A 12,246-nucleotide genomic window follows, 5' to 3' on the forward strand; every position below is an offset into this window, starting at 1 on the left:
CATATCTGATGGTCATTGTAGTTCTGGAATACTCAAAGACAACTTTCTGCGGCAATGCAATCGGAGCTGTGGGTGGCCGGGGTCAATTGGACGCCGGTGCGGAGCGCAGTCATCGGCTGCTATCATATCGCAGCCAATGGCTGCGCTCCGCACCGGCGCCCAGTTGCCACACGCCACCCTCAGCTCCGGCTGCATTGCCACAGAAAGCTATGCTCGAGTATAGTCATTTAAAGAACACACATAGCGGAACAATCACTCGAAAAATTTATTGTTCTTTTAAAACACGTTGGTTTGTGAGCAGATTGCTTATTTGGCAGAAGACTGCAGCTGAACACTGGAGAACTCTGCCACGTAAGAAGAGATGAAGCGCTGTGTTGCGCACCTCGGTTTTGTTACACGAACACCAAAAAATAAATGTTCTACAACGCAGCACAAACTGTGTGCTGCTGTAGCATAGTTGATGTCAAAAAGATAGTACGCCGCCATCATTGCAGCAATGCCTTGCTCAGCATCAATCACACGCAGTAACTGCTGCTTCTCAATGTAAAGGAACAGGTCGTCTGCCTGCTCAACAGAGGTGCCACTGTAAGCAATGCATGGTGTAGACGGTTTCTCCCCTTCCTGCATAGAAAAAGACAATCCGGGGCAGCAGTGTAGAGTCACAGGATCACAATTGTACAGTTTGGAGCAAGCCAGGCCTGCCCACCATCTAGTCTGAAACACTAACGATATAGACGTTCAAGCAAACAAAAATGTGTCTTTTGTGCATGAAAACATTCGTGGAAGCTTTAGTGAAAAAAATGAAAAAAGCACGGCAATCAAGATACGCCTTGGAAATGCGCGGAGTCACTACAAATGCACGATGACTCGTCATTTTATTGTGAGCTGTCATAGGCTAAAACCGGGACGTAAACGAAAGCATGTGTCTACAAGCCGGGTTTAAACAAACACAGTAGGTGCGCGAGCAGCAGACACACTTGCACGCCGCATGCCAAAATTATATTGATAACTATAGAGCCCCTTCCCATACAAAAGTGGCCTATGGTCGTCTACACTCCCCGGACCGAAACGGACTCAAACTTCTCTTTGGCGTGGCTAAGGTGCAATAGACTAAAAAATAACTGTGGGGCTAGTTGGTTATTCATTACAATATACTCATTCGTTTCTTCCGGGGGGGAAACTTATATGGCAGGCTGTCACCCCTTATGGCCCTCTATGGTCGGCCATAGAGATCCATAAAGACAGCTACAGCCAGCTATAGAAAAATCTATGGCCCTGTGTCTAAAGACTGGGAATTAATAAATTTTCTTTACCCGCCTATAGAAAGCTCTTTGGTCACAGGTCTAAAGACTGGGAACCAATAAATTGTCTTTAACCGTCCATAGAAAATCTTATGGCCTTATGTCTAAAGACTGGGAACCAACAAAATTTCTTTAGACGCCTATAGAAAATTACATGGCCCCGTGTCTAAAGACAGCGACCCAATAAATGCTCTTTTCCCGCCTATGAAAAACTCCTTCGCCCCGAGTTTAAAGACTGGAAAGCAATAAATTGTCTTTAGCGGTCTATAGAAACATTTATGGCCCCGAGTCTAAAGACTAAGAACCAATAAATTTTCTTTCCACGCCTACAGAAAATCACTACCGGCGCTTACTTTTTTTTAGTAAAAACACTCCACGTTAGAAAATTAAATCAATACTACATTTCTGTCAGGCCGGTGACAAACCATGACCCTAGATATGTTCTCTGCTGTTCCAACGAGTCGTGAAAACCAGTAATATTGTTTGTTTGAAAAACCCATTAAAATACTTGTGCAACAATTAAAATTACCCCCGAAAAGTGAAAATAACTTACACTTGCGCCGAACACTGCAATCAAGCAATAGATTGATTGCAATCTTCAGTGCCAGTGTACTGCATGTCATCACTGCATTGTCAACGTGATTCATCAAACTTATTAAAAAGATAATTAATACATTTTAGTTAATTAGCCTAATGATCTACATTTGCTTTTTTCAGGGTTTTGAAGTAAGAGATGCGGGCTATTCCGAGAGACAATTCAAATAATGTATTAAGTACGAGTAATATTTGCTCCGCCTCTCAGTGTTTTTGCGACAAATAATGGGTCACCGGCAAAGTCGGATTCAAAAATTAGACTGCCATATATACAGCTAGTGCGAACATAGCGTTTGTAGAGGGGAGGAAGTGGCCGAGTGGGCTAACGCGTCTCAGATCGGAGCGTGGAGCGAAAGCTTGCGCTGGAACCTCCTGGGCTCGATCCCCGCCGCCCCCGCCCGTTTCGATCTGGATGAGTTTCGTACCGGCACACGTTCGTGTGATCACTACTGCGTGATGCACGTTAAAAACCCCAGGTTAGCGGTTGTACTGCACTGTCTAAATTTCTCATCTACAGCTAAGAGACCGATTACCCGTTGAGGCGCATCTCCATCAAGGCTGTATAAACATAAAGAGCAAACTAATTTTAGCGTTTGTAGATCTGCGTTGTTGCTGCTGTGTGGGGAAGTGTTCTGCTTGTGTTCTGTGTGTTCAGAGATGTATTTATATCTATACATTGATTTACACATATATATATATATATATATATACATGTGTAAATCGCAAGTCGGGGAACTTCAAGTAGATTTTTTTTTAGGGTTTGCTGGCTAAAGAGAGCCATAGGGAAAGTCACAGAGAAGTCTTTATCCAACCATTAGAAAAGCTAAAGAGCGCTATGGCTGGACAGCGATAGGGCCATAGACAAAGCTAAAAAGGCCCATAAAGGCGACCATAAAAAATGCTAAAGACAGCCATAGAAAATTCTTTAGCTAATTGGGCCAAATAGCTAAAGCCGACCATACAAAGAATTTTCTATAGCCGACCATAGGACATTTTTGTATGGGCTTGAATGTAATACATTGACTTGGGCTTTCCCACCCCAGAAAAAAAAATTAGGCACCTAGTGCTTATCAAACGATCATGTACAGTCGTAATATGCTTTCTTTAAACGCGAAAGTACCCAGTCATGTACCTCAATGTTCACGCAAAGCGAGATTTTGATTGTACTTTTAGTCACATATTTAGCTCGAATTTTCAGCTCTTTGTGATTTATAGAACATTTTTGTGGAAAAGAGCTTCCTGTTGTTTTTTTTTTTTTACTCAAACCCCGTTTAAACTTTTGCGATACATCTGGTACAGCAAAGAAGGCAAAGAATTTAAGCAAAAGGATATGTGCAGTGCTGCTTGACCTAATCGCCGCAACAATTGTTGTCTTATCCACGTGAGAGACGGACCTGTTAGAAAACGTGATCTGTTGTTAAGCTAATGTAACACACAGTTATGACAGGATGGTATATCTGCATTTCAATTTCAAGCTTTCAGGATAGCCCTATGTTGCATAAACTTACCAGAGGCACAAACATTGCTTCCATTGCTCTTGGTTGATGAACAAGTTTCGCCAGGAGTTGCAAGGTTCGTACAGCCCGGATGTCTGCAATATGAACACATCACATACTCCTTAATTTTTCTTTCAATATAAACTTTGTGCTGTTTAAGAACCAAAAAGACTGGAAAGTAAGACTAGTCTTTTCTTTACCTAACGCTTTTTCTCATCCTCATCTCGTTTCCGGCCATCCCTTGTTTACTCATACCCCCCCCCCCCCCCCCATGCAAAGCTTATCTTGTAAATATTTTGCCTAAAACAAGCTGGTTCCTCTCAGACAAATATTGGTAGCAAATTCAGACCTGTTGCATTATAAGCTGCAATATTAAAGCAAGATTTAGAGCACTGTAAGTATAAAAACGACTGCTCGGCAAATTTGGAAATCTTTATAAAGGCAATTCGCCGAGATACACAAGGAGGCGGCGTTACCGTCGCGCTACCATCAAAGCGTGGACAATACAAGGTCACCAAACGGCTTTTTAAAACTATTCGCCACAGAATTCTAAGTATTCTGTTGAATATTGTAGTTTGAAGTAATTCTAGTGGGAAATATGTAATTCTTCAGTAAATCACAGCATTATCGAATCAAATGTCCACCACGTGCATTTCCAATTATAAACATCAGCTTCCTCAGCTATTACACCTCCGTCTGCTGTAAAAGCTCGCTGAGCCTCTATACGGATAAGCTGAACAACTGATTTTGAATGCATCTTTTTCCACAACAATCAGCAAAAAAGTAAAAGAAAGCAGTTACCATTTCTGTCTTTTAGTGGCAGTGTGGTTTCATCTCGAGGTGGATAAGTTCACTAACTCAATTGCTCAGAGAACCTTACTATGGTAATGACGCTTCTGTGCTGATCGGTTTCAGTGAATACACTGCATACCAAGAATGTCTTGGGTCAGTGTTGTATCATAGAACACTAATGTGCACTCTGGTGACTCTAAACTTGCACAAAGCAGAATGGAATTTTTAGTAGGCTACAGCAAACACTAGCGACATAACATGGCCGCACTGAATTTTTAACAAGTCTTGATGAACATACGTTTCTTGCGCCTTGCACAAGCTGTCGCCTCGTCAGCCTCCAGGACAGGCATCGTGTCCTTTCTTTTGGCTCCCAAGCGATCCCCGAGGGCTAGGCTCAGGACAATTTGCATCCCTTCCACCACAGCTGCAGCTCCATCTTTCTTGAGTAGCATATTAAAGTCGTGGAAAAACTGAAATATTTTAGAAAACAAAAAGCTTGCAGAATTAAAAAAAGATAGAAACACACTTCAAATACAGTATTCGCATGCAGAGCTGGCCGTCGTGGACAGCTATAACTGAAACAAACTTGTAGGGTAAACTTGCAGGGGGACGAAGATAATACCTGAGGGCTTATATATTTGTTTAGAGTAGGTCTCAGCTGTGACAGCAGCGCAGAAAAACCAGTCTTGATAGAAAAGGTAACAAAACGTATTTCTAAATGAATAAAACAATTTCCTAGTAACATTTGAATGATGTTGATTCGAAAACGATTCAGCAGACACCTGAGAATGTGTATTCACGACGTAAGGACATAGATACATACTTCGATTCTGCTAAATTCTTGTCAAATCTTTTTTTTCCTTATTTTATGTTTGGCATGTGCCGAATCTGAACTTTGACAAATAAAACTCACAAATATACTACTGAGGTTATTATAAAGCACTTACCAAATCGGCGTCTCGTAAGTATGGATACTTGGTGACGGCCACAGCAACCGACAGTCTGCTTAATTGTTCCACTCTGGCCTGATGCGTCAGTTCCAGTCTGCAGCGCATTTGCTGATTGTCAGGATTTGGTTTCTTCCACTCTTGGCAAAGCCATGCCTCATGCTGCGCAAGACTACTCGCATCTTCTCCACAAGGAGTCGAACTTTGTGCCTGCGTAGAAAATAAGGTTGTGTTTAGTGAAACTAAAGGAAAAACTATCACACAACTGTAATCTAAAGCACTAACCAAAGTTTGTCCAATGCTGCCACGCTGCAGCTCTTCTGTCGTGGTTCCACTGGAAGTTCTTGGTTTCTTTGCGGTACTGCCATACTTTTCTCTGCTGCTCATTACACGATCGGTTGACAGTTTCCTCCTTTCATTTTTGAACTTCTGCCTTATAAACATGACCCAAGAATCCTGAAATATCAGATAACTCAATAACTACAGTTCAGTGGTGGCTCTGCGATACAAATGGTTTTCCCTTTACCCTCAAAGCTATAATTCAACTCTGACCTGTGACTTTCGTCAAATAGTTGGTTATGTTCCAACGCTGTCAGTCAAGAAAACCAGCATGCAGGATGCGTTTCCCTTTTTTTTCTTTTTCCCCTACTTGTGTATAGCACCAAAGTGCAAAACAGTTTATTTCAACCTGTCACAAAGTTAAAAACAGGGCAAGCACTCCTCAGAGAGCACAACTCTAATCCCATGTTTTCAAACACACGTGTTTGCAAACAATGCAGAAAAATTGCACTATTGTTGATGCAAAAAAACAAAACGCAACATGTACAGCAACAGTTTGATATTTTTCTGCAGTTCCTTTTTTTTATTTTGACTAAGATTTTGTTACATTACGCCCCTTCCCTAAACAGGTAAAAGTTTTAATTTGCAGCAGATTTTAAGGAAATATTGCACTCTTCCAGCACAAACAAAGGAACATGTTTATGACTAAAAAATCATATTTTTTAGTCAAACAAAAAAGCTGCCCATTAGGAGCTTGTACTACTATGGAGAATAGACTAAACAGAAAATGCATCTCAACAAGGCACTTACATGGCCACTTCCACAGGTATCTGCCAGCTGTGGGTATTGAGCAGACTTGTACCGTACGCATTACAAGTAATCAAATTACTTGTAATCGATTATTTTTTGGAGTAATTTTGTAATCAGTTGATTACTTTTATTACGCAGTAATCACAAGAGTAATCTGATTACTTTTTGAAGTAATAAAATTACTTGTAATCGTTACAATTTGTCCACGGGACCCCCCCCCCCCCCCCCGCCCCCCCCCCCGGCACACGCCTTTTTTTATGTCACGACAAAAATAAAATTTGCTCTTTTTTTTTTCGAACGGAAAAAAGAAAGATTTTTGCAGAGCTGTAGGGAACGAGGTCCATCTCTTTCTATGTACAGTTTCTGTGGAATGTCCGTTTTTTTTTTCGTTTTTTTTTTGTTTTTTCGAGCTGGGACTGGGAGTGGGAAGCCCCAGGAAAGCCACAGTTTCCCCAACTGTGGCTTCCATTCAGGGCGAAGTTTGAGGAAGCAGAATGTAGCTTTGTGAGTCCTTCGTTCAAACTAGCCCCCTCACGCACACACACACAGAAATAAAAAAAAAATCCTGCTTAGGGTATTTACTCGCAGCCCGTAGGAGAACCAGAACCGGAGAATGCCTAAAGCGGATGCAAAATATAACAAAGGCAGTTGAAATATTTCCCCATTTCCCCTACGTGGTCTTTGTGACAAGCAATGTTTCGAGTTGAGAAGTGGTCAGGGCAATCTCTTCCGCTAATGGATACTACACATGATCAGTTTCAAATCATGGATCTGCTGCTTCTTTGTACAACATGCGAACTCATCCACATGTGGATAATAAAATGAGCGACGCAAAATTTGAGCGATAACCCTTTCTCAAGCTTAACAAGATCTAGAACCCCCTCCACCCCCCCCCCCCCCCCACACACACACACACACTGGCGAACGCGCAAATCATTAAACGTCTTCAAACGAATTCTATGCTTGTGTCCGCATTGTGAAGGTGCAACGACCACGAAGAGGGAGCCAGTTTTTCTTCTTGTGAAATATAGGTTGGAAGTAGTTCATTGTTATGAGCGCTAAAGATGTGTCTTCACACAATAAAGTAATCGGAAAAGTAACGATTACTTCTTTAAGTAATGTCCAATTACTTTTGCCGTCGAGTAATCAAGTAATCTAATCGAATACTTTTTAGCCAAGAGTAATAGTAATTGTAATCGATTACTTTTTTTTAGTAACGTGTACAAGACTGGTATTGAGATACGAGTGCCCGCCCCACATTTTGGTAAAACGCTCTGGATGGGTACCTGCAAAAATCATATTTGGCTGTCATTGCAGCACTGGCCTTAACAGGTAGCGACAGCTTCAGAGGTATACGACTTGATGCAAGCTTACTCACAATGTATGCGTTGCCATTTCTTGGAACAAAACGTCGACAATTCTCGTTGTGACATAGGAGCCGAGTGGCTTGCCTCCTGCTGCAGCCGCTTTAAGAAAGTCGAAGTCCGGAAGTACAAATCCTGCCCCATCGTCGTCACCATGACTGAATAGGAAAGGGTTAAAAAAAGGGACAGTCTATTTATTTCGATTACCTTCAGGGCAAGAGGTTATACAGAGGGGAGTGGGAGTATGTGAGATTAATTTTGACGCTCCGAAACGAGGTGCCGTCGTTTATAGTGACGATATTCTCTGGAAAGCCGTTGTATCTCAATTGCGTCGCCAAGGGCGTGATAAGTGCAGGCCGTTGAGCATACCTTGGTGTAATTTTGAAATGCCGCTCCTGGCTGGTTCCTGGAGTGTTTTCATCAACTGAGCTTCCCTGCAAATACGTGAATTAACAAGAAAAACACAATTTATCAGGCGTACGAGGACAATTTGACGATTATACAGGTTCTTCAAAGTTATAAACAAAAAATAAATATATTTAGTTTCTTGTTACTATGAAAATACATTTAGAAAAATCTGCTCATCAGCTCCAATAACACTTTTCACCAAAACATAACAAGTGTAGAAAAGAGGAATGCACTGGGCTATTGATTCTGTCTCACTCATTTTGCAAGGGGAAACGGGCAAACTAATTTCTCATTGATACAATGGACAAGTGGAGTAAAGTAGAGATGTTTCTTTAGAATGAATGTCACAGCAGCTAGTAATAAGAAGGCACAAGTGAATGTCCTTACTTTTACAGGATTCAATTAGGTTGGAAAGGTTAAGAGAAAGTATAATACACATTGTAATGTTGCAAGATGTGGCACTGACCTCTCCACTTGGAGTTTCACCGCCATGTGCTGTCTTCACGACACGAAGAAGGGCCATGTCATGAATTTTGTCCTCGTCAAGTACGTCCACATACTCGTTAAAATCTTTGTCGAGCACCTGTCCAAAACGTAAACAGTAGACTTAGAATTGCAGCGTTAGCAAAGAGCCACAACAGTCTATTCGAAACTGTGTTAGCTCTGGTAATAGCTGAAAATGTCCAATGATGCTGTCACTAATCTCCGGAGTATCGTCGCAGTCATCCCTTTATTTCGCATGGAAAATTAAGAGAGCACAAAAAGTTAGTCCGCAAACCAGCAGGTGAAGGTTAACCATAATTACTGCAAAACCCCGGTAAGGTTTTCTGTTGTGCTGTCCTTCAATTTTCCCGATCTCCGGGTTTTAGTAATGATATTAAGAGAGCACCACACGTTTTGCAAGCCGGATTACAAAGGCAACTTGGTGAAGCTCCAGCATACCATAAGTTGTTGTGATTCGCCACTGATCATTGCAAATTAAAACGTCAAACTTGGAGCATCATTTCGTATGCCTCATTGCATGCGGGAGGGAACGCACTGACGTGAAGCGTTCACAACGCGTGTGAACGACTAGATATAGCAGCAACAGAACGAGAGCAGGCAAGATTCACAAATTCCTGCACAAGCCAGTGATCGCGATCTCAACATAGGTCACTTAGGTCTTGATTAATTCAATGTTGAGATTGATTTTTTCCTTACGTATAGGACGTATTCACTGGCGGCAATCGATGTGGTCACTGGTGTCGAACACCTGCAGCTAGCTCTCACAAGCATAATTTCGCACCATCAAAACTGCCTTTCTTGGCTGACAAGAAGTTGCTTTACCCACGGCTCGTACAGATGACGACACAGGACGGGAATCGGGTCCAAGCCATTGGCGACAATACGTTATAGAAATTAAAAAAGAGTAAAGCTATACGCACTCCGGAGTGCGCTTCGGACGAAATGGCTATACGCACTAAGCCGAGAGCTCATGCCCCTCGGGCCAACCTTTTCGAACGGCGCGTGTATCACTGGGGAGCTCGTTAACACAGCCCACCGCCTGCGTTCACGCCGCTTCGCGGCGACAGTATCGGCTACTAATTACAAAACTTAACCCGTACACGCAGCTTCGCGGCGTCCAGCCCGCAACCCAAGCCCCGCTGTCCCCGATCGCACCTCTGGAAAAGTTTCGTCGACAACATTCGGTTGTTTTAGTGCTCATCGCGAAAAAGAATGTCGTAAATATCGTCGAATGCCTCGACAAAACAAAATGTTCGAGAAAAAAAAGAAAAAAAACAAAAGTAAGCCCACCGAGTATCAAACCCGCCTCCCATTACGTAGAAAGCGGACGTTTTAACATATGCTATGCCCCCGATAAGAAAACTCATTCTGACCATTCGTTTTATTCGAATTTAGCGGAGTGCGTATAGCCATTTCGTCTGAAGTGCACTCCGGAGTGCGTATAGCTTCACTCATTCAAAAATACACACTATCACAGGTCACAAGAAATCAGCATTAAGAAACCTATGTATGCACGGGCAGTGTTCGAATTTTTTTCAAATATGTTCACATTACCTGAAATCTGTCGCTTTCGAAGTTTATCTCTGAAGCCAGGAGACTGCAGGTGCTCGCGGACGCCTTTACACCACGTAGGTTCGCTTCTTCAAGTGTCAACTTACGACGTGCACCATTAGTGCCCACTGTTAGGAGGCACGTAACCGACATTTCGGTATCTGAAGGCGCCGAACTTCGGCTACCTAATGAGCTAATTGTTGCTTATTGCTACCCAACGCAACGTTCGAATCGCGAACCACGATGCTATGTCCTTATTGCGACCCAACGCAACACGCAACGTTCGAATCGCGAACCACGATGCTAATGCGACACCCGGATGTAAATACGGCTACAGCCGGCCACTTTCGTAAAAGTTGCTTAAGGTCGTGCTTCGTTAATAACAAAATTAAATTTGGCCAAAATGTAACAAAAAGTTCATCACAATATAAAACATATTTATCTAAATAATTACTATGTTCGTAAAAACGGTAAAAGACAGAAAAAAAAATAATTCGAAACTACGACGTGGCCAGGTTCAGCATAACCAGAGTTAGTTGCGGTTTCGCTTTTTTTTTTTTTCTGCCACTGAGCTCCAGCAGCGCTACCGGCGCCCCCCCCCCCCCCCCCCCTTCCCCTCCACGCCGCGCGGCCTTCGCCAAAGGATTTGCTGGGAGACGTCAGATGAGATCGCACAAATCGAGCGAGCGTGACCCGTGCTTTGAGGCCGCCTTACAACTGATGTCAGCACATTTCTGCTGGTAAGTAAAAGCGAGTTGCACTTCAACAGTTAAATTTGGAACAATATACCCGTGAGCGTATCTTAACCGGGGGAAACAGCGCCCTCGCCAAACCCAGAAACCGGAAGAAAAACAAAAAGATATACAGGGTATTCCAAGGTAATGGCGGAACTTCCTGGGGCCGAGACAACTTTCGGTTGACCATCTTGATGTGTACATCTGAACGAGCAGGAAGGAGCAGCGCAATTTTCTAAGTTTTTCTCAGCGGAAAATTGCAAAAGGTATGTCGAAAACCGGACGTCAGGTAGATCGGTGTGTATTTCTGAAGCATACGGGTCCAAGAAAAAAAGCATCGCATCTTGTTTTATTTCACCTCCCTGGCGAAAGTGACGTAACCCTACCTGAAGGCGCAGTGGAAGCTTGCGTACACGTGAGACATTCAATGAAGTGTCCACGAATCAACCGAGGCATCGGCATGTAATTGTTTCGTGTTTTTCGTGCACGGGAGAGCGTGTGCGAGAACAGTATCGCTTCATCAACTGCGCGGCGTCGCCTTGAGTGTTCGAGCTGGCCAAAGCGAAACTACGCCCTGTTGGACGTAGTTGAAGGTGGGTGCGAAGGATTCTGCCAATGGTGCTCGGTCGTGCCTGGAAAAAAAGTGAGGAGTGCGTTTTCGACGACGTGTAGAGATACGTGATTGGGAAAAGCCGTGCAGCGTATAGTACAATTGTGCCGCTTGTTCCCCGCAAAATGCAAGCGGCTTGTTTTCGAAGACGCGTGGAGATCTCGTAATTCTGGCAACGTCGGCGTACCACGGCGATCTCGATATTCACGCGGATACAGGTGCAGACGCGGACGTCAGTTTTGGATTCTATAACACTAGTTTTGCGTCCAACTTGTTACGATCACGCGGGACATATTGTCACGAATGACAAGTGGTGAGGAGGCGAATAACTGAATAAACTGAACGCTTAATGGTGTGAGCTTTTGCACAAAACAAAAGAGGGTAGGTTAGCGTTGCAGGCGTCGATGTCGGCGAAACGGCAGGATCGAGCGCATGGGGCGAAAGCTGACTCCGGCTTGCCACGTGGGGCACCTTTTGTAGCCGCGTGCGTTTCTGGAACATTCGGCTTAGAACGTTCGGCGCGTAGAACATTCGTAACTCGATCAGACGAGGATGTTCTAAAATTTGTGAGAACGCCAAACAGAAAGAATAAATAAAAGAACATTCCAGTTCCTTGAATCGAACCCAGATCCTCCGCTCGACAGCCCACCAAGGTAACCACTCGGCACGTACGCGCTCGCTCTGCGACGAGCGTGGCAATATCGCATTTGTTCGAACTGTTCTGTTTGGGCGCACACAGGCACACACACAAGCGCAATTATGTTCGACGACATGGAATTTGTTCAGGGCTCACATAAAGCGTTTGGTCACAAGTTCACATGCACACGAAAAGTAAAGTCATCAAATAATTTTGCTC

General features: G+C 43.4%; 1 protein-coding gene across 1 annotated transcript; it reads right to left on the reverse strand.

Moving 5' to 3' along the window:
* Positions 1 to 306: 306 nt before the first annotated feature.
* On the reverse strand, positions 307 to 10,460 carry LOC121836872. Its single transcript, XM_042292157.1, has 11 exons — positions 10,050 to 10,460; positions 8,458 to 8,574; positions 7,953 to 8,017; positions 7,598 to 7,741; positions 7,444 to 7,505; positions 6,220 to 6,272; positions 5,416 to 5,586; positions 5,131 to 5,340; positions 4,482 to 4,653; positions 3,404 to 3,486; positions 307 to 621 (listed from the first exon to the last, which is right to left on the reverse strand). Exons 1-11 carry the CDS (start codon positions 10,197 to 10,199, stop codon positions 307 to 309), a joined length of 1,542 nt encoding a protein of 513 aa, XP_042148091.1. The 5' UTR covers positions 10,200 to 10,460.
* Positions 10,461 to 12,246: the final 1,786 nt, after the last annotated feature.

This window comes from Ixodes scapularis, unplaced genomic scaffold, assembly GCF_016920785.2.
Source record: "Ixodes scapularis isolate PalLabHiFi unplaced genomic scaffold, ASM1692078v2 PGA_scaffold2__306_contigs__length_199485367, whole genome shotgun sequence".
In the NCBI taxonomy this organism is placed as follows: Eukaryota; Metazoa; Arthropoda; class Arachnida; order Ixodida; family Ixodidae; genus Ixodes; species Ixodes scapularis.

Coding starts and splice junctions, on each gene's coding strand:
- LOC121836872 (XM_042292157.1), bottom strand. CDS start 10,199: ATGTCGGTTACGTGCCTCCTAACAGTGGGCACTAATGGTGCACGTCGT. Junction 8,018..8,457: donor GTGAAACTCCAAGTGGAGAG/GTCAGTGCCACA, acceptor ACGTATTTGCAG/GGAAGCTCAGTTGATGAAAA. Junction 622..3,403: donor AAGCAATGTTTGTGCCTCTG/GTAAGTTTATGC, acceptor TTTTCTATGCAG/GAAGGGGAGAAACCGTCTAC.